This window comes from Eptatretus burgeri, chromosome 13, assembly GCF_056783735.1.
Source record: "Eptatretus burgeri isolate ZD-2024b chromosome 13, Ebu_testis_v1, whole genome shotgun sequence".
Classification (NCBI taxonomy): Eukaryota; Metazoa; Chordata; class Myxini; order Myxiniformes; family Myxinidae; genus Eptatretus; species Eptatretus burgeri.
This window is the reverse complement of record NC_140973.1, coordinates 19,655,984-19,681,853: the sequence shown is the minus strand read 5'-3', so window position 1 is coordinate 19,681,853 and position 25,870 is coordinate 19,655,984. Positions and strand designations below refer to the sequence as shown.

General features: G+C 48.4%; 1 protein-coding gene across 8 annotated transcripts in view; it reads left to right on the top strand.

The window, feature by feature from the left end:
• The window catches only part of PACC1 (proton activated chloride channel 1), a 102,151-nt gene extending 76,616 nt beyond the window's left edge, over positions 1–25,535 (top strand). For 3 of the 8 annotated variants that reach the window (XM_085851558.1, XM_085851559.1, XM_085851557.1), the window contains exons 9-11: positions 15,710–15,899; positions 17,314–17,368; positions 24,688–25,535. In XM_085851558.1, the coding sequence (XP_085707684.1) occupies positions 15,710–15,899; positions 17,314–17,368; positions 24,688–24,739 (297 nt within the window). In that variant the 3' untranslated portion in view covers positions 24,740–25,535. Of the gene's footprint in view, positions 1–15,235; positions 15,528–15,709; positions 15,900–17,313; positions 17,369–24,687 lie in introns of those variants that run through there. The other 5 variants (XR_015050603.1, XR_015050607.1, XR_015050605.1 and 2 more) reach the window with 5 other exon arrangements.
• Positions 25,536–25,870: the final 335 nt, after the last annotated feature.

Here is a 25,870-nt window from a genome sequence, read left to right as displayed (position 1 = left end):
GGGCGGGGGGAGTGAGAGGGGGTGTCACAATTCTTCTTCTTCTTCGTTTGATAGAACGTCACAATTGACGCTGGGAACCTGAGTATGTTTCCCAAGTTATGGCCATTTATGATACGGTTGGTCCGATCGAATTGAAATAATGCCCCAATCCATTCGTCGTTTACGAGAGTGAAGGAAAGAAGCTGCACATACTGGCACGCACCTTCGGGCCCGTAAATACAACCGTCGCTTCACTGATGGGAATATTAGTGGGGAGGGAGGGAAGGAAGGAGGGAATGAAGAGGGAAGGAAGAGGAAGGGAAGGAAGAGGAAGGGGGGAAGGAAGAGGGAGGGAAGGGGGGAGGAAGAGGGAGGGAAGGGGGAGGAAGAGGGAGGGAAGGGGGAGGAAGAGGGAGGGAAGGGGGAGGGAAGGGGGAAGGAAGAGGGAGGGAAGGGGGAAGGAAGAAAGAAGGAGGGAGGGAAGAGGTAGGGAAGGGGGGAAGGAAGAAAGAGGGAGGGAAGGGGGAAGGAAGAGGGAGAGAAGGGGGGAAGGAAGAGGGAGAGAAGGGGGGAAGGAAGAGGGAGAGAAGGGGGAAGGAAGAGGGAGAGAAGGGGGAAGGAAGAGGGAGAGAAGGGGGAAGGAAGAGGGAGAGAAGGGGGAAGGAAGAGGGAGGGAAGGGGGAAGGAAGAGGGAGGGAAGGGGGAAGGAAGAGGGAGGGAAGGGGGAAGGAAGGGGGGAGGAAGAGGGAGGGAAGGGGGAAGGAAGAGGGAGGGAAGGGGGAAGGAAGAAACAAGGAGGGAAGGAAGAGGAAGGGAAGAGGTAGGGAAGGGGGAAGGAAGAAAGAGGGAGGGAAGGGGGAAGGAAGAGGGAGAGAAGGGGGAAGGAAGAGGGAGGGAAGGGGGAAGGAAGAGGGAGGGAAGGGGGAAGGAAGAGGGAGAGAAGGGGGGAGGAAGAGGGAGAGAAGGGGGAAGGAAGAGGGAGAGAAGGGGGAAGGAAGAGGGAGGGAAGGGGGAAAGGAAGAGGGAGGGGAAGGGGGAAGGAAGAGGGAGGGGAAGGGGGAAGGAAGAGGGAGGGGAAGGGGGAAGGAAGAGGAAGGGGAAGGGGGAAGGAAGAGGGAGGGGAAGGGGGAAGGAAGAGGGAGGGAATGGGGGAAGGAAGAGGGAGGGAATGGGGGAAGGAAGAGGGAGGGAAGGGGGGAAAGGAAGAGGGAGGTAAGGGGGAAAGGAAGAGGGAGGGAAGGGAGGGAGGGAAGGGGGTAGGGGGGAAAGGAAGAGGGAGGGAAGGGGGAAGGAAGAGGGAGGGAAGGGGGAAGGAAGAGGGAGGGAAGGGGGAAGGAAGAAGAAAGAAGGAGGGAGGGAAGAGGTAGGGAAGGGGGAAGGAAGAAAGAGGGAGGGAAGGGGGGAAGGAAGAGGGAGAGAAGGGGGGAAGGAAGAGGGAGAGAAGGGGGGAAGGAAGAGGGAGAGAAGGGGGAAGGAAGAGGGAGAGAAGGGGGAAGGAAGAGGGAGAGAAGGGGGAAGGAAGAGGGAGAGAAGGGGGAAGGAAGAGGGAGGGAAGGGGGGAAGGAAGAGGGAGGGAAAGCGGGGAAGGAAGAGGGAGGGAAGGGGGAAGGAAGGGGGGAGGAAGAGGGAGGGAAGGGGGAAGGAAGAGGGAGGGAAGGGGGAAGGAAGAAACAAGGAGGGAAGGAAGAGGAAGGGAAGAGGTAGGGAAGGGGGAAGGAAGAAAGAGGGAGGGAAGGGGGAAGGAAGAGGGAGAGAAGGGGGAAGGAAGAGGGAGGGAAGGGGGGAAGGAAGAGGGAGGGAAAGGGGGGAAGGAAGAGGGAGAGAAGGGGGAAGGAAGAGGGAGAGAAGGGGGAAGGAAGAGGGAGAGAAGGGGGAAGGAAGAGGGAGGGAAGGGGGAAAGGAAGAGGGAGGGGAAGGGGGAAGGAAGAGGGAGGGGAAGGGGGAAGGAAGAGGGAGGGGAAGGGGGAAGGAAGAGGAAGGGAAGGGGGAAGGAAGAGGGAGGGGAAGGGGAAGGAAGAGGGAGGGAATGGGGGAAGGAAGAGGGAGGGAATGGGGGAAGGAAGAGGGAGGGAAGGGGGAAAGGAAGAGGGAGGTAAGGGGGAAAGGAAGAGGGAGGGAAGGGAGGGAGGGAAGGGGGTAGGGGGAAAGGAAGAGGGAGGGAAGGGGGAAGGAAGAGGGAGGGAGGGAAGGGGGAAGGAAGAGGGAGGGAAAGGGGGGAGGAAGAGGGAGGGAAGGAAGAGGGGAGGGAGGGAGGCAAGACAAGGAAGAGGGAGGGAAGGGAAGGAATAGGGAAGGAAGAGGGAGGAAGGGAAGGAAGAGGAAGGCGGAACGAAGAGGGAGGGAAGGGGGGAAGAAAGAGGGAGGGAAGGGGGGAAGGAAGAGGGAGGGAAGGGGGGAAGGAAGAGGGAGGGAAGGAAGAAAGAGGGAGGGAAGGGGGGAAGGAAGAAAGAGGGAGGGAGGTCAGGTCAGGTCAGGTATGGGAGCATGTGCCAGAACAGCACGTCGCTGCGTCCACTTTCCGCCGGTACTCCAGGGGCCTCCGTCTGGCCATCCCCCAGGCAGATGCCAGGCCCATCCCCATCTCCTTGAGATGATGGTCAGCCTGTTGCAACCATGAGGCACGTGGTCGACCCACTGGCCTCCTCCACTCATGAGACTCCCTCGCTGAGAGAATCTGGTGAGCAGGGTCAGAGTCAGGCAAACGAGCCACATGTCCATACAGCCGCAACTGACGCTCACGGACTATGCAGGTAACAAATCTCATCCGAGTCTCTCTCAGCAACCGCTCGTTGGACACAAAATCCGACCAGCGATAGCCACGGATTCTCCGAAGAGACCTGTTACCAAAGGAATTAAGTCTCCGTCTCAGATCCTTGGTCAGAGTCCAAGTCTCGCACCCATAGAGCAAGACTGGAAGTACCAAGGACCTGAAGACTCGGACTTTTGTCCTCCCGCACAGGTACCGGCAGCGCCACACCCCATGATCCAGTGAATCCATGACTCCCCAGGCCCGACCCAGACGTCTATTGACCTCTGACTCGCAGCCAGCAGAGACATGAATATCACTGCCAAGGTAAGTGAATCTCTCCACGACCTCAACATCCTCACCACAAACAGACACAGACAGGACAGCAGCATCCAAGATGTCACCGAAAGCCTGGATCTTAGTTTTGACCCAAGAAACCCGTAATCCCAACGGCTCCGACTCCTCATTCAGCACCTCGAGGGCCCCCAAGAGGATGTCTAAAGTCTCCGCAAAGATGACTGCATCATCTGCAAAGTCAAGGTCCGAGATCTTGACATTCCCAAATGACGCACCGCAACTTGATCTCTCCGACATCCTCCCTAGAATCCAGTCCATACAAGTGCTGAAAAGTGTGGGGGCAAGTACACATCCCTGACGAACTCCAGTAACAACTGGAAATAAGTCAGAGATGGTACCACCACACTTCACAGCACTCTCAGTACCAGAGTAGAGTTCAGACATCAGATCGATCAGTTTTGGTGGCACCCCACGAAGACCAAGAATCCTCCAGAGGACATCCCGATTCACTGACTCGAACGCTTTACCGAGATCAACATAGGCTGCAAGCAGCCCCTGCCGAAACTCTCGTCTGCGTTCGGTGAGGACACGAAGTGCAAGGATACGGTCAATCGTTGACCTCTTTGGTGTAAAGCCTGACTGCTCTGGACGCTGGTGCTCAAGCAGATGGTGGCGAACCCTATCGAGAATTATCCGAGCAAAGACCTTGCCCGGCACTAAGAGCAGCGTCACCCCTCGGTAGTTGTTGCAGTCTTGGCGATCACCCTTCCCTTTCCAGAGAGGGACAACAAGGCCCCTCTTCCAGTCAGTTGGGATGATGCCTGTGTTCCAGGCAGAGCACAAAACTGCATGCAACGACACGAGTGCAGCATTTCCACCAGCCTTGAGAAGTTCGGCATGGATGCCACAGATCCCTGGAGCTTTGCCCCGTTTCAACTGGTTCACCGCAGCCCGTGTTTCCACAAGCGTAGGTGGACCACAGTTGATTCGAGGGTCAGCAACAGGGATTGTAACACCCTTGACGTCCAACTCGACAGTTGGGGGATCAGCCTGGTACAACCGCTCAAAGTAACCGGCCCAGCGGGCCTTCACTTCAGACTCCTCTGTCAAGTGCCTACCACTCTCCGCTCGAACTGTAGTGCTCCGAGGGATGGGCTTGGATGAACGTAATGCGCGAATTCCCCTGTAAGCGGGACGAGAATCACCTGTCCACAGGTGATGCTCTACCCCCTCACAGATTCCTCGCACATAGGCCTCCTTGTCCACCCTCAGTGCACGTACAGTTTTACGCCTCAGCTCCCTGAACAGCTCAGCTCTGCCATTCAGCCTGGCCCTGCGACTCTGGTCAATGGTATCCAGTGTCCCTTGAGAGACAAAATTCTTCTTTGCCCTGCGGTGAGCTCCAAGGCATCCACCGGCAACATCAAGGACGGTGGTCTTGAAGGCGCTCCACAACTCTTCAGGACCCCCTAAAGCACCCAGACCCCCCAAGTGTCCACTCAGCCTGTTCGCAAACTCCTCAGCTACTCTCTCATCTCTGAGCTTGGCAACATCCAGCCTCGGCTGGGATGGTGCCATTCTCCAGGATTTAAGGTGCAGCTTTAGAGTTGCTACAACAAGCCTGTGGTCAGTATTGAGGAACTGAGCACTCCGGTAGACCCTGCAGTTCTGGATCATCCTCCAATGACCGTCAATGAGGACATGGTCAATCTCCTTTGCCACACCGCCAGCGTTGGAATACCAAGTCCAGCGATGAGCTTGTGGGTGCTGAAACCATGAACCAGCCACCCTAAGTCCATGACTTCTTGCAAAGTCAAGGAACTTAGTGCCATTCTGGTTCATAGTTCCTGACCCATGGGGACCAACACACACCTCATAACCGTCCCTATCAGTTCCAGTCGATGCATTGAAATCCCCCAAGACTAGAAGTGTATCTCGTCTGGGGCACTGATCAACCACAGACTCGAGCGTGGCGTAGAATGCATCCTTCACGGTGAGATCACTCGCCTCAGTCAGAGCATAAACAGAGACCAGGGAAATGACACCTAAGGAGTGACGAATCCTTAATCTCATAATACGCTCGTTGACCGGTGTTACCTCAATTATCATTGGGGTCAGCTTATTGGACACAGCTACAGCAACTCCTTGGGTATGGTAACCATCAGAGCGACCAGACCAATAGTAGGTGTAACCACCCACCATTATCTCGCCGCAATCCGGTCTCCGAACCTCAGAGAGAGCTGCAATCCCGATGTCCAAACGCTTGAGCTCAGATGATAACAGAGACAGGTGATCATCCTCTCTTCGGGATAGGACATTCCAGGCACCCACCCGAAGGGACCGCCTCAGGTTAACCCAAGGAGACCGCCGTCTGGTGGACGACACTTCAGCACCACTCCGACACACTCTCCCGCAATCTGACCCAGGGATGTTACCCCGTGGTTTCCCTCCTATCAAAGATTGGGGGTCCCGAAGGCTTTGCCCCAATCCCGTCATCCGGTGAGCTGCCCTGCGAAGGGAAGCTGCACAGGAGGTACTCCCACGGAGTGGGTTTTCAGATTTTTTAGCGTTTTTGCGTTTTGCGGAATGAAGGGTTTTACGGTGGCCGGAGTGCAAATCCTGCCACCAACCTCCTAATAAGAAGTGACCCAACTGCAGGAGGACGTCCGCAGACACAGTAGGGCACTAGATATGGATGGCCGTTGGCTCACAAGGAGCTCCTCCGCCCTTTGACAGGTTTTGTTTTTAATCCTGCTGGGTGTCCATATCCAAACACCCTCCTCACCAGAAAACCTGGTGGGGGAGACGGTTTAGTCGCCGACAACCCGACCATGGAACAGGTTAGTACAGGTTTACATGGTACCTGTAGCAGGTCACAGATCGAACCTGACCTGACAGTGGGAGAGAGGGAAGGGGGGAAAGGAAGAGGGAGGGAAGGGGGGAAAGGAAGAGGGAGGGAATGGGGGAAGGAAGAGGGAGAGAAGGGGGAAGGAAGAGGGAGAGAAGTGGGGAAGGAAGAGGGAGGGAAGGGGGAAGGAAGAGGGAGAGAAGGGGGAAGGAAGAGGGAGAGAAGGGGGAAGGAAGAGGGAGAGAAGGGGGGAAGGAAGAGGGAGAGAAGGGGGAAGGAAGAGGGAGGGAAGGGGGAAAGGAAGAGGGAGGGGAAGGGGGAAGGAAGAGGGAGGGGAAGGGGGAAGGAAGAGGCAGGGGAAGGGGGAGGAAGAGGGAGGGGAAGGGGGAAGGAAGAGGGAGGGAAAGGGGGAAGGAAGAGGGAGGGAAGGGGGAAGGAAGAGGGAAGGGGGAAAGGAAGAGGGAGGGAAGGGGTAAGGGGGGAAAGGAAGAGGGAGGGAAGGGGGAAGGGAGGGAAGGGGGAAGGGGGAAAGGAAGAGGGAGGGAAGGGGGTAAGGGGGGAAAGGAAGAGGGAGGGAAGGGGGAAGGGGGAAAGGAAGAGGGAGGGAAGGGGGAAGGAAGAGGGAGGGAGGGAAGGGGGAAGGAAGAGGGAGGGAAAGGGGGGAAGGAAGAGGGAGGGAAAGGGGGGAAGGATCAAAACTAATGGTATTTGGTAAAGGCCTGCATGCAGTATGTATACACACACACACACACACACACACACACACACACACACACACACACACACACACACACACACACACACACACACACACACCCTTTTATTCGTATTGATTATTTTGTAGGTACATGAAGACATACTTGCACCCCTGTAGGATTTTTAAAACGTGAACCAAATCACCATTGAGTACTCTGTATATCTTAAATAATTCGGAGAAAAATTTGAAGTAACAAAAAAAGTATGAATCTCACGTTTCAATATAATACTGTTACAGATGTGGAAACCATGCACACTCAACATTCAGGTCCCAAAGTTAGTTATGCCGGTAAGTTCATGTGTAGTCAGGTCCCAAAGTTAGTTATGCCGGTAAGTTCATGTGTAGTCAGTTCCCAAATTAGTTATGCCGGTAAGTTCATGTGTAGTCAGGTCCCAAAGTTAGTTATGTCGGTAAGTTCATGTGTAGTCAGGTCCCAAAGTTAGTTATGCCGGTAAGTTCATGTGTAGTCAGTTCCCAAATTAGTTATGCCGGTAAGTTCATGTGTAGTCAGGTCCCAAAGTTAGTTAGGCCGGTAAGTTCATGTGTTGTCAGGTCCCAAAGTTAGTTATGCTGGTAAGTTCCTGTGTAGTCAGGTCCCAAAGTTAGTTAGGCCGGTAAGTTCATGTGTTGTCAGGTCCCAAAGTTAGTTAGGCCGGTAAGTTCATGTGTTGTCAGGTCCCAAAGTTAGTTCTGCCGGTAAGTACGTGTGTAGTCAGGATCCCTTTCCTTTTTGTTTCGTGGGAGGCTCAAAAACATGCGTTGTGACGTCTTTAGTTTGGTTATTAAATCTTTACATCCACGAACCCACCATCTACCATCCGGCGAGCCATCGAATAACCATCCCATTTGCATGATCCTTCCCCCATCACGATTCACTACCCACCCGCTGTCCACAAGCATTCTGACTTGCCAGGGCAGGGTCTTGCAGCCGTTCTTTGCCGCTCCCACCAACGCTCCTTCCACAAACGTTTTAACTCTTGCACCAACGCAACATGGATACTGTTACTCTTCGAGAGCGGAGCCACATGGAGAATGTGGGGTCTCCGAACAGGGGCCACGGCTCCGCCCGGTGGGGTGCGGCCGTGGGCCAATGAGGGACGGACAGCGAGATGATTCTCGCCAAGGCCCCTCCACTTGTGGGAGGAGATATATATCTCGGAGACTCGGAGGGTTGTTGTCGTTGGCGCTGGTGGTGTCTGAGAGCAGGGCAGTGCGAGAGCAGAGCAGTGTGAGAGCTGTGTGTGTTTCACGAGGGAGGTGGATAAAGATCCCCCAGCACGCTCTGAGAAGAAGTACTGGAGTTCTGGAGTGGTCATGTTCATCATGGTGGTTGTTACGGGAAGAGTTCTGTGGACCCCGACCATTCACAACCTGAGCTCTGCCAAGAACGAGTCCCCCACGTGTGACTGGGACCAGGCCGACGACCATTGGCAGGTGCCGCAGCACGGAGTACCCCCTTTCTCCGACGGCCAGGTACCCATTCGGACTCTGACCCCTGGCTCGTCTCTCTCTCATCGGCTGGAGGGTCCAATAAAGAACTACAGGGTTTCTTTTATTTTTGTGTGTGTGTGCGTGTGGGCCCGTCTATCAGTAGAATTGTTTCAGTGTTTATTTCATCATTGTAAATACTGCATTGCATATTCGCGATAAGTCTGCCCTGTGTCTTTATTTTACTGTAAATAAATTATTAGAAATGTTCCCAGCTCGTTTCCGCCCTTTCTATTCTTTATTTGGTCCAGCATGGTCTGAGTTTAGACGGGGTTTTATCCCCAATAATCCGTTAATCCTAGCCGGCACGGCTTTGGCAGTTACCACTCGGCTGCAACCGAGCCGGAGTTGGTAGTCGTTAGTTGGAACTCGACCGCAGTCGGTAGCGTGACCTGGTTCGAGAAAGATGTGCCGAGGGCGTGAATCCCCAGTAGCCAAGACTGCGTGGTTATTTAGGTATATTGGGATCTAGACAATTAACCCTATGCCACGCGGTCGAGACATTGGTGTTTCACGGTCGATTAATCGACCCGCTGGCTTCAGAGTTATCCGGAGCGACGGCCTATAAATTCCGGGGAGTCTGGTGGGAGACGGCGTAAACTGCCCCACCTAATAGTCGTTCTCGCCACCGACCCCCAGCCCACAACAATACTATGAGTATACTTAACAGTATATAATCATTCGATCAAAGCTACAGGAGAGGCAGAAATTAAAACTTCTTGTATAACGAAGGAATGAATTGATATCCTAAAATCTTGTTATGCAATTAGTGTCAGGTTGGAATCCCACTACTGACACCAAATGTTATGGCCCAGGGTTTGAGGTTCGCCACAAGGGGAAAGTGCTCTGGTTCCTCCTAAGCATCCGGTCTTGAGGCCACCAGCAACCTGGTGGGTTGCAAGTCAACCACAAATGCCTATTATTACTGTCAATCCTGGCAAAGTTCTACTTCATGTGTTACATTTCCGTTGGATTGGTATGATCAAAGGGGGCTCGTGCCCTCAATATGTACTTGTCTTTTCTTATCTGATCAGGTGCAGCGGAGCAGAGATGCCAAGTACGCACCGGCTAACATGTAGAGCCAGTCGGTGGGGTACAACTTCCCAGCTAAGAATACATGTGGACTATGTTGGACCAATGGAGGCAAGGACAACAGAGACAGATTGGAAAGATCAACCAACAATCTATTCATTTACACACATACACAAGCAAGCAATGGTGAAAAGCACATTATTTACAGCTCTTTATTCACCAAGCAAGTAATCATTAAAGCGAGTATTAACAACGAAAAGGCACAGGAGAGTAGACTTAACCCTAATACATATTCTTAGACAAAAGACATATGGCCATCATTCAATTTGGGAAGAAGACAAGAAAAAGAGAGAAAGAAAAGAACGGAGCAGGGGGTCAACTCCTTCTCTCACCTCACACAACCCAACGGGGCTGTGCCGGTCCAAATAAACTGGGGGTGGGGGTAGGGGTGGGAGGATGGGTAAGATTGGTGGTGGAAGGGTGATGCGGTACAGTGAGATGCGCAGCTATATCTCTAAGGGTTCCAGCACCAGTAGGCAAGTCCTCTCTGGAGATCCTCCATTTCTGCTGTGCACCTGGGACTCGCAGTTCTACATAAACCCAGCTGCATTCTGGGCTTTCTTTTCTGCTCTCCTCCACACTATGGGCTCCTTCCTCTCTCTCCTCCGCACTCCTTTCTGCTCCATGCCGTGCAAGGTTTGAGGTGACTCTGCTCCATTCACACTCTGGGCTTTCTTCTCCTCTCAGGATATCGCTTTCTTGAATCCTGTCTCGTGCGAGCCTCTTTCTCATTGGTGTGCACCTGATGGGGGTTGTGGCCACAATACAACTTATGGAAAATGCTGCTGTCCCTGATTGAGCCTTCAACGCAGCCCTCACTCCACCCCTCGTGTGCAAGAGATGCGGAAGGTGCCTTCAGCCCCTCCCTGTGCGTGCAAAACGTCCTTTGTGCTGCACGTACTGCTCGCATGCAAGAAGCACCATACTAGATTGTGAATAGGAAAAGCATTGTACTTCACTGAATGCAATGAGCGTGTGAAATACAAGAAGGAAGAATCAGGAAACACAGAGGAGGAAGAATGCAGGAAATGCAATTCGGTGCTAATTGGGAAGATCACTTGTTTACAGTGAACAATGGGTGGATGGTGGTAAATGATTAAAAAAAAAAAGAGAGTTGGTGTCAAAGCCACCCAATGCTCACCTGTTTATACATTTATCGTTTTTAAAAGACAAGTCTAATAATATTTTTTATAAAGCATTGCAGTGAAGTCTGATCCAAATAATTTTAAAGCAATATATGTATTTGTATATTGTAACCAGTAAAAAATAGTGTGGTAGATAAAAACATTAGAAAGGAAATAACTTGCACCAAAAACTTTAACATTTTCACGCTGACGCTCACGCCGGGGGTATCGCTATAGCTCTCTGTTCTTCAAACAGGCGACCTCAAAAGGAACCTCCATGCCAAATATCAGCATCCTAGGTACACATATTAAATGAATGGCAAGCTTCTTAAAAATAACTTGCACCAAAAACTTTAATGTTGATGTGCTACAAAAAAGTTAAGTTCAAAACAGGTCAAAAATTTAAAACATTCAAAAATTATTTTTTAATTTCAACTTCACTCATAGACTCCTTTCGAGAAGGACTGGAACCTCCCATGCTCGGGGTTTGTAACTTGAGTCTGAAGGATTAACTTGAGTCCGGGGCTAAAATGACTTCTGGAAGGGCTAGAGACACGATCTCGGGATCCATATCGGGGTTTTTGAGGACGGCGAGTTCAATAGTGTCATTTTCAACACCACCTGAGGTCATCTTCAAGGTCAAAAGGTCATATTTCAAGGTCAAATTACTGAATTTTGGTTTTTTTTTCCCGTTTTTGTGTCTAACTCATAAACGGTGAGAGATGGCTGATTGTAATAAGATGCAAGTGTGTAGAGCTGTCAAACTTTGATATTTATTGTCATATATCGTATTACATAAACATTATATGCATGTCACAACACTACGCCTATTACAACTATGTCTATGTCTATCACTAGTTGGGGAGCTTTTCTTGCCTCCTGAGGCATCCCAAAGCTTTTTCTTTGTCACTTACATTGAGGACATGAGCTTTCAATAGAATGTTAGCTAAAGTAGTACATGCAGCATTACTACTAGCTAAAGGTGCATCTACAGAGGATAACAGCTCAGCAAAATGAAATCGGCAACGCATTTTAGTCTTGTCATACAAATTATAGGCATTATGTACAAAAAAGATGGTTGACATAGTCGGCACACTCAATCCACCTCTATTCAAATTATCTAGAAACTCAGATGACACCTCGTTACCATCTTTATCATCAATGATCTCCTCCATACTAGTGCAATCGCCATATTTATGAACAAGGTGTCCGGCCAAATAAACTACTTTATGCTTAAGGGCATCGTCAGACCCCAAGAGATCCTGAGTGTCTTGAGGAGTAATCTCGTCAATGAGTTCACTTCGCTCATCTGGATTTATGGAAGTTGTACAGTTCTTGTCGCAATCAATCACACGAGAACTAGATTTGGGCATAATGTCATGCTTAATGAGTGTTTGCAAATTTACAATTTTAGCTGCAGCCATAATATCAACTACGTCAATGTAGAAGTTTCCACCGCTTCTTTGCCTGGCTTGGCCGAAAAACTTTTCCAAGGCTTCATCTGCAAATAGAGCAGGAAGAACGTAGTCAAAGTATTTCTCTGCCAGAAGCAATTTGGCAGCATCCACATTATTACGTGTGGACACAGTGAAGGCTTCAGCAGTTTGCTGAGTTAGCTTCAGCTTATGACAACCACCTCCTTGCCATGCGCAGGTAGATATAATTTGGCAGGCCTGCTCCAGCCTAGTGAAACTTGTACAGTCTGCTGTCAAAGGCTGTCTGGATTCGTCGCGCAGATGAATAGCTGAGAAACGGTCTTTCACGTTCATCATCTTGAACCACTCACTCATTATCTGGGTGAGGATGATTGTGCCTTCGCTGATGCCCAGTGCATCCTTGAAGGTCTTGAAAGCAGCGACAGTCTTCTCATTAAACACTTGGCATACCAATGGTACGCTCTGGCGTTGAAGGGGCTTGGGGAAAACAGCGGTGTGCGTCAGCTTGGTTAAGTGAATAGGAGTAGCCCGGTCGATCTCATAAACCTTCTGAATATCACCCCAGTAAGCTTTGTACTCATTACCATCTACGACAAATGAGAGTGTCTTGCCATCAACAGTAATCCAGTTGTTGCGAACATTTTTGAAGATGTGCACGTAGTCGTACACTAAGAACATAGATTGCTCTTGAATTGACAGCACTTGGCAACTTCCTGGTCCTTCAAGTTTTGAATAAACACTGCGGTTGGTATTGCAATTGTCACATCAAAGAAATCACAGTACCGCCAGCACCAACTACAGCTGATGCAGCTTCGATAAGGAGTTCCTTCAGCTGATCGGCAGTTAGTTTTTTGTAGGGCAAAATGCGTAGAATATAGCGTGGACCACCGAAATGGCAGGCAACTTCAACAACCATAGCATGTGAAGCAAGTATTTCGTGTTCACCACCCGCTGCTGCATTTTGAGCATATCCTACAACATGCCCTCCAGAAAATCGCAATGTCTCGACCAGCTTTACCTCGTCAAACATTAAATTGACCAAACGCTGCTGTAGTTTAAGCTGGTTCAACAAAGTTTTGAGGTTGGAGTCCTGCTGACTACTAGCAAGCATCTGTTTTACCTTTTTTGTTGATGGTAGAATGATTAATCCGGATCGACGAATCATTTTGTATGCACTGGGTGATATGTTGCGAAGCCGTATTGTGAAAATCATAGTATCAGTATCAAATTGGCGACGATCAAGAGGTTTGAACATAAGATGCAGCTGCGACAGAAGGAAGGTGAAATGAGGAAGCTCTTTGCCTAAGTCATCCAACAGAGCTGGCTTATTACAAGCTGAAGAATTTCCTTGCTTGTGTATTCATAGATGTTAACCTGGTCAGTTATGGATCTAACCTGGGACCATTTTGAGAGCAGGCTGTTCTTCTGCAAAGGAAAAAGTCGTTTGGGCACCTCAATGCCATCTTTCTCAACTCTATTCAAGAATAGAAATCCAAAAGGTGAGTGAACTTGTTGGAAATGAAAGAACTGCTTGACAGTTTGTCCAGTAGTATCAGTTCTTGATAGGTAAAGGTTTTCCTGGTCTTTTATGATGTTAAAGCCAGGAAAATAGGAGCTGATTTTAGCACAGACGTGGTCGAAATCTTGGATATTGTCTGCAGCCTCATCAGCTGCCTGCATCTTCTTAGCTCTTGATTCTGACGTAGAAGATGATGTTGGGCGTGGGGCTGAGGTCACCTGCTTCAAAGCCGATTTCGGTACTCCAGGAAATATTGATGGGGGTTCTTTGGGTCGTTTGCCACCCCTAACTGACACCCAATCACAATTGAAATCTCACAAATATATATATATATATATATATATATATATATATATATATATATATATATATATATCTCCTTTAAGCACCTCAAGCTTTCTTTCTCATTTGGCATTGCCAATATCCATCTCTCCCTCTCCTCAGGATCTTTTGGGAAGGATATGACCTTTACATAAGGCGTCCCATCATAGTTTCCTCTACAACCAAAGCAACTGCAATGACGTGGCATATTGTCACCAAAGCAGGAAACAACACAAATATCCTGTGAGATCACCAGCGGGACAGTTTCTGAAAGAGAAACAAACAAAACATACATTAGTTAACGATGATAGAAATCAGCAAGTAGGTGCAGTAGGTGCACAATGTCATGTTTTGTCATAGAATTTACAAGTTTTCCTCTACGAGTTAGACACAAAAACGGGCAAAAAATACTAAAATTCAGTAATTTGACCTTGAAATATGACCTTTTGACCTTGAAGATGACCTCAGATGGTGTTGAAAATGACACTATTGAACTTGCCGTCCTCAAAAACCCCGATATGGATCCCGAAATCGTGTCTCTAGCCCTTCTAGAAGTCATTTTAGCCCCGGACTCAAGTTAGTCCTTCAGACTCTAGTTACAAACCCCAAGATCGTGACGTTCCAGTCCTTCTCTATAGGAGTCTCTATGGTTAGAAGTGAAGATTTAGCCCAAAACTGAATTTATCGAAAGTTGGTGGCAGCCATTTTGTTTTTCACCTCTAAAGGTGGAATTTCTAGTATTTTATATTTACTAGTAAATACAACCCGTGGCTTCGCTGATGGGAATATTAGGGGGGAGGGAAGGAAGAGTGAGGGAGGGAAGGAGGAAGGAAGAGGGATGGAGGAAGGAAGAGGGATGGAGGAAGGAAGAGGGATGGAGGAAGGGAAGGAGGAAGGAAGAGGGATTGAGGAAGGGAAGGAGGAAGGAAGAGGGATGGAGGAAGGGAAGGAGGAAGGAAGAGTGAGTGAGGGAAGGAAGAGGGAGGGGGAAGTGAAGGAAGGGAGGGAAGGGAGGAGGGGGGAAATGAAGGAAGGGAGGGAAGGGAGGAGAGAAGAAAGGGAAGGAAAAGTGAGGGAGGGAAAGGAAGGAAGAGGAAGGTGGAGTAAAGGGAAAGAAGGTGGAGGGAGGAAGGGAAGGAAGAGAGATAGATGGAATGGAAGGAAGAGGGAGGAGGGGAAGGTGGAGGGAAGGAAGAGGGAGGAGGGGAAGGTGGAGGGAAGGAAGAGGAAGGTGGAGGGAGGGAAGGAAGAGGAAGGTGGAGGGAAGGAAGAGGAAATGGAAAAAAAAATCCTGAAGGGTGCGAGTCTGGCACATGGCTGATTGTGATTCAGGATAGCTCAGAGATGATGAATCAACAACAAAAAAAAAACTTCATAATGACGCCACAACATGCTTTTTCACATTTCCGCTGGACTATAATTAGACGGGGTGTCCGCATCATTTTGAGCACGTCATGCACGTGCTCTCCCAAGTGCCCTTTCAATATTACATGATAAAACCACATGTGGAAAAAGAGCGACATCGATTTCGAAGATTCATGCACCGCCCAAATATGGAGCATCGTGTCCAAACGTCTCTATTATTGGCTAATCATGGTCACGTGCACAAACCTTTCACGAGAACTGTTCAACCCTCAAGACGCGAAACACGGATTTTGATGTAAAAAAAAACAAACAAAGCGCTGAGGCCTGTGTGTTACTTTCTCAATTACTTTCGGGTTCACATTTCCGCTCAACATTCGAAGCATCAAGTCCGATGTGCAGCTCGTTTTATTTACCTCATCTGTCTTCGCAGCGCTTGTATCGACTTCGTTTAAAATAGATCATCCGATAAAAATTTTCCTCACAACCGGAAGTACTTCCGTCCATCTCGGCAAGGACGATTCGCGAGTATGTTTACAACGAGGGAGGGTTTGAAATGTGTGTTCACGTTGATATGTCAGAAATCCGCTTCACCTCCGTCCTTCGGTCTCCCCAACAGGCCAACAATGAGCCCTCCTGACAATGATCCTGAACAATTAATTATTCGTCGGACGATTGTTATTTTCCACATTTTTTTTTTTCGTTGCTTCTCAGTAACCGCTCGTTTTCCTCCCACACAGGTCACGGTCACCATGTCCGTCGAGCCTCTTGACGGTAAAATTAAGAGTTTTGTGAAAGGTTGTACTCCCTGCCGGATCGCCCTGGGCGTGTCCCTCGTGGCTTCTGGCATCTTCGTGCACGCACAGGCCAACAAGCGGCCACGTCTACCCATGCGATACGGGACCATCGCCATGGAGACGTTTTCCTTCGGTACGTACCGCTACCGTCGTGCCTACCTTCCAGAGGACTTGCACACCGTTCACAAACTCGGGACGTTTCCTTTACACCTTTGGCCCGTCACGTTTCCTCGTGCCCCCCCACCCCCACCCCTCCACCCCCAACTCCCCCACCCCTCTGCCCCAACTCCCCCACCCCTCCGCCCCCAACTCACCCACCCACCCCCTCCACCCCCAACTCACCCACCCCTCCACCATTCAACTCACCCACCCCTCTCCAACCCCACTCACCCACCCCTCCACCCCTCATGATCACCCATCATTTGATCGCCATCGTCACCCATCGCGCATTTTGATCGCGCCATCGTTTGATCATCCCATCTGATCGCCCGCGCATCGATTTTGAATAACGCCATCGTTTTGATCGCCATCTTTGGAATCATTGCCATCATTTGATCGCCGCCATCATTTTGATCTTGCGCGCATCGTTTTGATCATGCGCATCGTTTTGATCGCGCGCATCGATTTTGATCGCGCATCGTTTTGATCATCGCCTGGATCATGCCCATCGTTTGATCTTGCGCATCGATTTGATCGCCCGCATCGATTTGATCGCGCCATCGATTTGATCGCGCCATCGATTTTGATCTTGCCCATCGATTTTGATCGCCGCCCATCGATTTGATCGCGCATCGATTTTGATCGCGCCCATCATTTGATCGCGCATCGCATCGATTTTGGATCGCGCGCCATCACTTTTGAATACGCATCGCTGATGCGCCATCGCTTTGATCCGCGCATCACTTTGGTTCACGCATCACTTTGATCACGCGCATCGCTGATCGGTGGCATCACTTTGATCGGTGCATCATGCTGATCTTGTGCGCATCACTTTGATCGGTGCGCATCACTTTGATCGGTAGCTCATCCTTTGATCGCCGCATCGCCATCGATCATCGCGCCCATCGCCATCGGATCGCTCGCCGCCTTCAGCACTCAGCTCGCCCCATCATCACCACTCAGCTCGCCACCCACCCCTCCAACCCCAACTCACCCACCCACCCCTCCACCCCTCCAACCCCAAACTCACCCACCCCTCCACCACTCAACTCACCCACCCACCCCTCCACCACTCAACTCACCCACCCCTCCACGCACCCCCAACTCCCTCACCCCTCCACGCACCCCCAACTCACCCACCCCTCCACGCACCCCCAACTCCCCCACCCCTCCATGCACCCCCAACTCCCCCACCCCTCCACGCACCCCCAACTCTTCTGCCTGTTCTTCATCACTGCCTGTGCTCCAGATGCTCCCATTGCTTCCTCAATTTCACTGTTTCTTGCCTTCAAAGCATTGGATCCATGGTTCTGATTGTTTGTTTTTGTTTTGTTTTTTTGCCATTATTCGATGTATTATGGTGCACAACGATGATTCATGTTTTGCAGCCTTACTGGTGTGGGGTGTTATCATTCTGGTTGATCCGGTCAAAGGCAACAATACGTAAGTGCACTTGGACATTTTCATTTGACGTCATAGATGATCATCTGATCATCTCCACACCAAGGGTGCCAGAGGCATTATGTTTCTGGGTTGTTCCTCCGTCCCTCTGTCCGTCCGGATTTTTGTTTACATGATAACTCAAGAAATATTGGACAGAATTTCATCAATCTTGGTAAAAAGAAACCAGATCGAACCTGACCTGACTAAGTAGCAACTCTAAAGCTGCACCTTAAATCCTGGAGAATGGTACCATCCCAGCCTAGGCTGGATGTTGCCAAGCTCAGGGATGAGAGAGTAGCTGAGGAGTTTGCAAACAGGCTGAGTGGACACTTGGGGGGGTCTGGGTGCTTTGGGGGGTCCTGAAGAGTTGTGGAGCGCCTTCAAGACCACCGTCCTTGATGTTGCCGGTGGATGCCTTGGAGCTCACCGCAGGGCAAAGAAGAATTTTGTCTCAAGGGACACTGGATACCATTGACCAGAGTCGCAGGGCCAGGCTGAATGGCAGAGCTGAGCTGTTCAGGGAGCTGAGGCGTAAAACTGTACGTGCACGGAGGGTGGACAAGGAGGCCTATGTGCAAGGAATCTGTGAGGGGTAGAGCATCACCTGTGGACGGGTGATTCTCGTCCCGCTTACAGGGGAATTCGCGCATTACGTTCATCCAAGCCCATCCCTCGGAGCACTGCAGTTCGAGCAGAGAGTGGTAGGCTCTTGACAGAGGAGTCTGAAGTGAAGGCCCGCTGGACCGGTTACTTTGAGCGGTTGTACCAGGCTGATCCCCTAGCTGTCGAGTTGGACGTCAAGGGTGTTACAATCCCTGTTGCTGACCCTCGAATCAACTGTGGTCCACCATCGCTTGTGGAAACACGGGCTGCGGTGAACCAGTTGAAACGGGGCAAAGCTCCAGGGATCTGTGGCATCCATGCTGAACTTCTCAAGGCTGGTGGAAATGCTGCACTCGTGTCGTTGCATGCAGTTTTGTGCTCTGCCTGGAACACAGGCATCATCCCAACTGACTGGAAGAGGGGCCTTGTTGTCCCTCTCTGGAAAGGGAAGGGTGATCGCCAAGACTGCAACAACTACCGAGGGGTGACGCTGCTCTCAGTGCCGGGCAAGGTCTTTGCTCGGATAATTCTTGATAGGGTTCGCCACCATCTGCTTGAGCACCAGCGTCCAGAGCAGTCAGGCTTAACACCAAAGAGGTCAATGATTAACCGTATCCTTGCACTTCCTGTCCTCACCGAACGCAGACGAGAGTTTCGGCAGGGGCTGCTTGCAGCCTATGTTGATCTCTGAAAAGCGTTCGATTCAGTGAATCGGGATGTCCTCTCGAGGATTCTTGGTCTTCGTGGGGTGCCACCAAAACTGATCGATCTGATGTCTGAACTCTACTCTGGTACTGAGAGTGCTGTGAAGTGTGGTGGTACCATCTCTGACTTATTTCCAGTTGTTACTGGAGTTCGTCAGGGATGTGTACTGGCCCCCACACTTTTCAGCACTTGTATGGACTGGATTTTAGGGAGGATGTCAGAGAGATCAAGTTGCGGTGCATCGTTTGGCAATGTCAAGATCTCGGACCTTGATTTTGCAGATGATGCAGTCATCTTTGCGGAGACTTTAGACATCCTCTTGGGGGCCCTCGAGGTGCTGAATGAGGAGTCGGAGCCGTTGGGATTACGGGTTTCTTGGGTCAAAACGAAGATCCAGGCTTTCGGTGACATCTTGGATGCTGCTGTCCTGTCTGTGTCTGTTTGTGGTGAGGATGTTGAGGTCGTGGAGAGATTCACTTACCTTGGCAGTGATATTCATGTCTCTTCTGGCTGCGAGTCAGAGGTCAATAGACGTCTGGGTCGGGCCTGGGGAGTCATGGATTCACTGGATCATGGGGTGTGGCGCTGCCGGTACCTGTGCGGGAGGACAAAAGTCCGAGTTTTCAGGTCCTTGGTGCTTCCAGTCTTGCTCTATGGATGCGAGACTTGGACTCTGACCAAGGATCTGAGACGGAGACTTAATTCCTTTGGTACCAGGTCTCTTCGGAGAATCCTTGGCTATCGCTGGTCGGATTTTGTGTCCAACGAGCGGTTGCTGAGAGAGACTCGGATGAGATTTGTTACCTGCATAGTCCGTGAGCGTCAGTTGCGGCTGTATGGATATGTGGCTCGTTTTCCTGACGCTGATCCTGCTCACCAGATTCTCTCAGCGAGGGAGTCTCATGAGTGGAGGAGGCCAGTGGGCCGACCACGTGCCTCATGGTTGCAGCAGGTTGACCATCATCTCAAGGAGATGGGGATGGGCCTGGCATCTGCCTGGGGGATGGCCAGACGGAGGCCCCTGGAGTACCGGCGGAAAGTGGATGCAGCGACGCGCTGTTCTGGCACATGCTCCCATACCTGACCTTGGTAAAAGGGTAAAGTAAGACAGGGAAATTAAGTGATTAGATTTTGGGCCAGATATGATAAAGGTCAAGGGTCAAATATGTCAATACTCAAGTGTTTGTGCGGGAGAGCGGAGGCATACCCGTTGACTACGAACAATCGAATTACTGTAGTTTTTTTGTTGTTTTTTTTTTTGCTGGTACCTAAAGTGACCCAGTTTGGTTGAGACCCGATTTGAGTAGTTTGCAGCTTGTGCTGTTGAGTTTCATTCGTTTTTCTTTCTCCAGGCTGTTAAGTCGTGAACTTATCTCTGCCATTTAAAGACCCTGCTGGTTGGAATTGACGAATATAACTGAAATTATGCCCGACAGGGTGGCCTGAGTTACTTTACACCTGTTAAATCTCTCTCACCCTGCTCTCTGCCTCCCCCACCGGAGAATGATGGAGTGCGTACAGATACAATGACTGATTAATTACTGTAGGTGCTGCACAATAAAACCTCGATATTAAAAGAGTTTAAAAATGAATGTTTTATTGGAGAGGGATAAAACGACTTTCAGGCCACCCTGTAACATCCATCCATCCATCCATTGGGACCATACTCTGTGTAGAGTGTTGGTGCTGCTCGAAGCAGTCTCCTTGGCTATTGGGCACAATCCTGGACGGGTCGCCACTCCGACACAGGACACCAACATGCTGGCACTCATTTTACCGACCTCGGAAGGATGACAGGCTGAGTTAACCGCACCTGGTATTAATTCAACAGCTGATCGGGATTTGAACTCAGGACCTTAGTATCCCAAGCTCACCACCCGAACCATCACATTCTTCCATTCACTTGATGTACCTGTTCATCAAGGTACTTGTAAATGGACTGGAAGGGCACTCGGTAGAGAGCATACCTCCATCACGTAATGCCTGATCCACAAGAACATATCGGGCCCAATAAATACATTTGTTTAAATATCATGCTGTGCGTCATTTTTGGCCAAATCTCTCAATGGTGAAGAATCACTTCAAAAATCAAATAATTCTCGCATCCGGATTCGGATGCTGATCTTCACCAAAATCGAATCGGTTCATCCTTGCCACACACCCAACGTGTCCAAAATTTAATCCGGATCCGTCCACAACTTTTCGAAATATCCTGCACACAGACAAACAAACAGAAAGGGGTGAAAACATAACTTCCTTCACCTTCGGTGGTGGAGGTAATAAATGGATATGTTTAATTATCGCAAGTGCGTGAAGCAAAAAGTGGGATTCAGCAATTGGTTCACGTCTACACAGACGAATGCCAGTTTATGAATGCCAGTTTTTAGGTCATCTCTAACGAGATGACCTAATAAAACCAGTCTCGATGTCCGTACGTACGTCCCCATTTTTTTCTTCCTATTTTCTTGATATTTGGTATGTGGGTAGATCTCGATGAGGGATGCACGACGGTATGACCTTTGACCCAATTGAAGGTCAAGGTCAACGTCAGGGTCACTCCAAAGTTGCTAAATTGTCCATTTTCAAAATCTATCTCCTCCGCCGTTTGTGATCCGATCTTCAAAATTCCTTCGGATTCTGATAATATGGAACAATATCTAAATTTGGTCGGGCCGGTTTTTTTTAATTCGTCCTGGTTATCGAGTCACGTGTCTTCAAAGTTGGAAAAATCATCGATGTGATACGGTCAAAAAAAAAAAATTCGCCGATCTTGAGACTTGGTATGTGGATAGATGTCGATGAGGGATGCACGACGGTATGTCTTTTGACATGATTGAAGGGCAAGGTCAAGGCCACTCCAAAGTTGCGAAATCATCCATTTTCAAAATCTATCTCCTCCGCCGTTTGTGATCCGATCTTCGAAATTCCTTCGGATTCTGATAATATGGAACAATATCTAAATTTGGTCAGGCCAGTTTTTTTGAAATCCGTCCTGGTTATCGAGTCACGTGTCTTCAAAGTTGGAAAAATCGTCGATGTGATACGGTCAAAAAAATTTCGCCCGATCTTGATGAAACTTTGTATGTAGGTAGGGGTCGATGAGTGTTGCACAACGGTATGACTTTAGACCTGATTGAAGGTCAATGTCAAGGTCACCGATGCTGTAAACTTGTGAAATCATCCATTGTCAAAATATAATCCGCCATTTATGACTCAGAAATGTAGTTTGATTTCTGAGGTCCGGTTTCTATCCTTTTGAAGACACATTGATCATAAATGTTCCAAATCAACCATTTTCAAAATCTATCTCCGGATAACTCAGAAATGTAATTTGATTTCTGACGTTTTCGATTCCTTTTTACTCACGGGCTTTCGTCTGTACGTTGAACCAAAAGACAAGACGACATTGAAGCCATTCTAAGCCGATCAGAGATCCACATCTACAGAGCTTCAGAGATGACCGTCACCCCCAACCGGGGGTAATTTTTTTTTTAATGAATGTCAGGAACAACTTGACGTCGATCTAATGTTATATTTTGGACATAATCGGAAAACGAACCTGCAGTTTAGCAGTACTTTGGCTCTGAATTTGGCTCGATCTTGCACAGAGAGTGATGAGATAATAATTTGACTCTGCTTGCCTGCCTGGCACTCAAAACTAAATTGAAAATCATTCAAAACAGGAAACTTACTGTTTTTTGGTGACGTCATAAAGGACACAAACAACAGGCATGTAGAACTAATGTAATGTGTTAAATAAGGTGGTGTAAAAGACTGAATTGATTGTGAACTTCCAAAAATTTTTTTTTTTTTAATTCCAATTGAATTATGTGCTTGAACACTGGAGAACACAAATCGCCGTTTCGGCGCTCTCAAACCCCTTCCGTTTAGCAGTACTTGGACAAAATATTATGGCGTTTTACATCATCTCAACCAATCAAATTTTCCGCTCGCCACCCCCACCCACATCCTTTTTTTCTCAACACTGTGAGGTAAGCTCTTTGATGAACTCTGGTTTTATCAGCGATACCCTTTGCGAGATTTGATTTTGAAGCCGACTTCTTACAACCTCTAAGGCTCGTTGAAGAGTCGTCATGGGAGTGCTATCATGCTCTCACGTGCAGATCGACAATGCAAGACGACATAAGACCTGCATCGCCATCAATTGGCGGCACTTTTCTCTGCGCAGTCAGTGTAACTGTTTTAGAAATAAATCTCCTTCCCAAAGGGATGTCAATCTATGTACCGGCTTTGTCCACACTTTATCCTCTAAATGCTGAGTGTCAAGCAAGGAAGCAGCACTTACCATTTTTCAAGTCTTTGGTATAACTGGTGGGTCTGGTTTGACCTGCCGACCTCCCAGACTCGGTGCGGACGCTCTCACCACAATGCCACTGAGCTTGTTTAAATCAGTGGATCGGTGCGGTACTTCCGATTGTAAGGAAATTGTTGGTGAGCATGTCTGCAATTTACATCGGCCTATGTACAGGCTCACAATTTTATTTTATTTTCATCAGCAAAATGACATTGGATGTTTTTAAGGAAAAATGTAAAGTAATTACGGGAAAGATGATCAATTTTGTGTTGGTTTTTTATTTTTTTTTTTCAAATGAGCCTGACTCCAAGGCCAATGGAAGAGATACTCCATTCTTCTAACATTTGCATTAAACACTTCATTCCATGACTGTTGCTGAAATTAATGTAAAAGTTGAACATGTCAAAAACAACAACTAGAGGGGAGCACTCGGTAGAGTGCAAAACCTCCGCCGCCAATACTGCTAGGTCACTCAAGTGAACCTGATATCCTATTCATTCAATTTGACGTCAACAGTGCTCACAGAGTTATAGTTTGCAACTTTCCCTTTTACTTATAACTTTTACATACTCAATTCATTCGTACTCACTACTCAATTCATTCTCTAAAAAAAAATTTAGAGAAAAAAAAACTTAGACAAAATTTTGTTTTTTTTCTCTAACAAATTTTTTTTTTTTTTGGTTGGAAATCACTTAAAACATGTAGAAATGCAAAAACAAAAATTCAAATATTTTTTCAAAATGGCCGCCATAGCGGCCATATTGGACTATGGACCAAGTCCAAAATCTAATGGCATGATCCTTGGACCATACCTAATCTCCCCACCAAGTTGCGTCGAAATCCGTCGGAGTTTTTTTTTCCATAATACTGTTCACAAACAAACAGACAGGGGTGAAAACAGTAACCTCTGTCCATCTTCGATGGCGGAGGTTAATAAGATCATGTGCTGACAAGAAGATCAGTCAAAAACAACAATATTCTCCAAACAAACAGTTTAATTTGCAGTTGTTGTTCAACAATCTTAAAAGTGTCGCTGGAGGCTGGCAGAAATAGCCGAGAAGTTTACGCACTTGATTATGAGCTCTCTCGCATGCGTTTGAATCCTGAACCAGCTGTAAGCTGCCATTGTGATGTTTCACATACATGATACAGGTGCTACATCAATGTGCGTGCCGTCCAGCACAAGGATGTTAAGCTGGGTGTCCGACTTACCAGCATTGGTCAATGGTAGACGTTCAATTTATCGCGGGCTCTTTCGTGAATAGGTGAATTATCGTCGGTGTCCTGTACAAGTTCGACAAATTCCTACCCAAATAGGCTCTGGTTGAACGTAAGGCCTGGCCAGCCGATTCGCGAAAAACATTCCGGTCAAAACGTCCCCACGGCCAACTCCCCAAGGTGGTGGTGGGATCAAATGTGGCGATTTAATTATGAATGTTAATAAGCAATACAAGTAGGTGATCCCTTTTTAAGTGTGAAAATCCATGTTTTATGAAGCGTAAGGATCATACAATGGTTCTTTTTTACAGCGGTTTCGGTCATGTTGCAAAAGTAGGTGACGCCAACTTTCCGTCGGTACGAAGATGAAAGCGGCACGGCACTATCTTTTTCACTTTAATACAAAACAGACATTTTAACTCTGGCTGTGCATCATGATGAGAGATGAACTGCAGTATTAAATGAAGTTATTTTTCAGATCTCAAAGAAACGACGCCTCACACTCGGTCAAAAATGTCAAGTCTGAATGAAGAGGAATAAAAATGCACCATCATCTGCTCCACCTGATCATATTGTGTGTGACTTGTTTTATTTGTTTGTTTGTTTGTTTTTATCTCGAATGCATAGCCATGACGTCAAATGCTGGAGTTGTGATAAAGTGGGATGTGTATGTGTGTGGTTAACAAGAGGAAATGGAAAAGCAAAAGGCCTCTTGTGTCAGACAGACTTGAAAGTTGCTGTTCAAACTGATGCCGTTTATTTTTCTTTCATTCTTTTTTTTTTTTTAAAGCTTGGCAGAGATTTAAAATTCCAGGAAAAGGTGATTTTGGAATTTGTCTTGTTAATGGCAGCCCCCAAAGCGACTGGTGCAATGTTGATAGCGAAACCAGAAAGCCCCGTCTTCCTCTACGGTCTGCTCCATTGTTTTCTGACAAAGGGTGGTGGGCACGATTACAGATGACTGTCGTCGCAGCACAGTGACCAAGAAAGCCATGCATTAATTACCGCCCTGGAAACTTGGCCCAGGAGCGCGGCGAACCCCCACGGACAGCTTGTGCTGATAGCACGGTTATCCTTTCATCAACATCTGAGATTCTCAATTATAAATTTAACAGGAATTTAATTTAAGGCCCTGGCATATTTTTGGTTTGTGCAACTTGATCATTTTGAAGCAGTTTCCCCCCCCCCCCCCAAATAATTTTACATCTTGCGTGAATAAAATGTTTTCATGGCTGTTACACATAAAACTGGCCCTGATAATGGGAACACCCCCCTCTCCATATTTAAAAGATTGACTGAAACTGAAAATAAACGAGAATGTGGCAATTATGGTGTTTATGACCTCATGGAGGTGTGTGCACTAAACCTTGGAGATTACACCGTTTTCTGGCTGAAATGCCATCATTTTGACTTGTGAATGGTTACTAACCAATTACGGTGAAACAATAGATCGTGGAATTGTTTCGAGAACTCCCTTTCGTCCTCCATTCTTAACTGCTCAGTCATTTCAATCCCTCAACACTAATTGTCACATCTGGATAAAAGCCCACTGCATGTATTCTTTTTTTGTTTTTGGATACTACTACTACTACTACTACTACTACTACTACATCGTCGAGGCTCATGGAAGAATGAGAACACTGATCGGATCAGGATGCAAC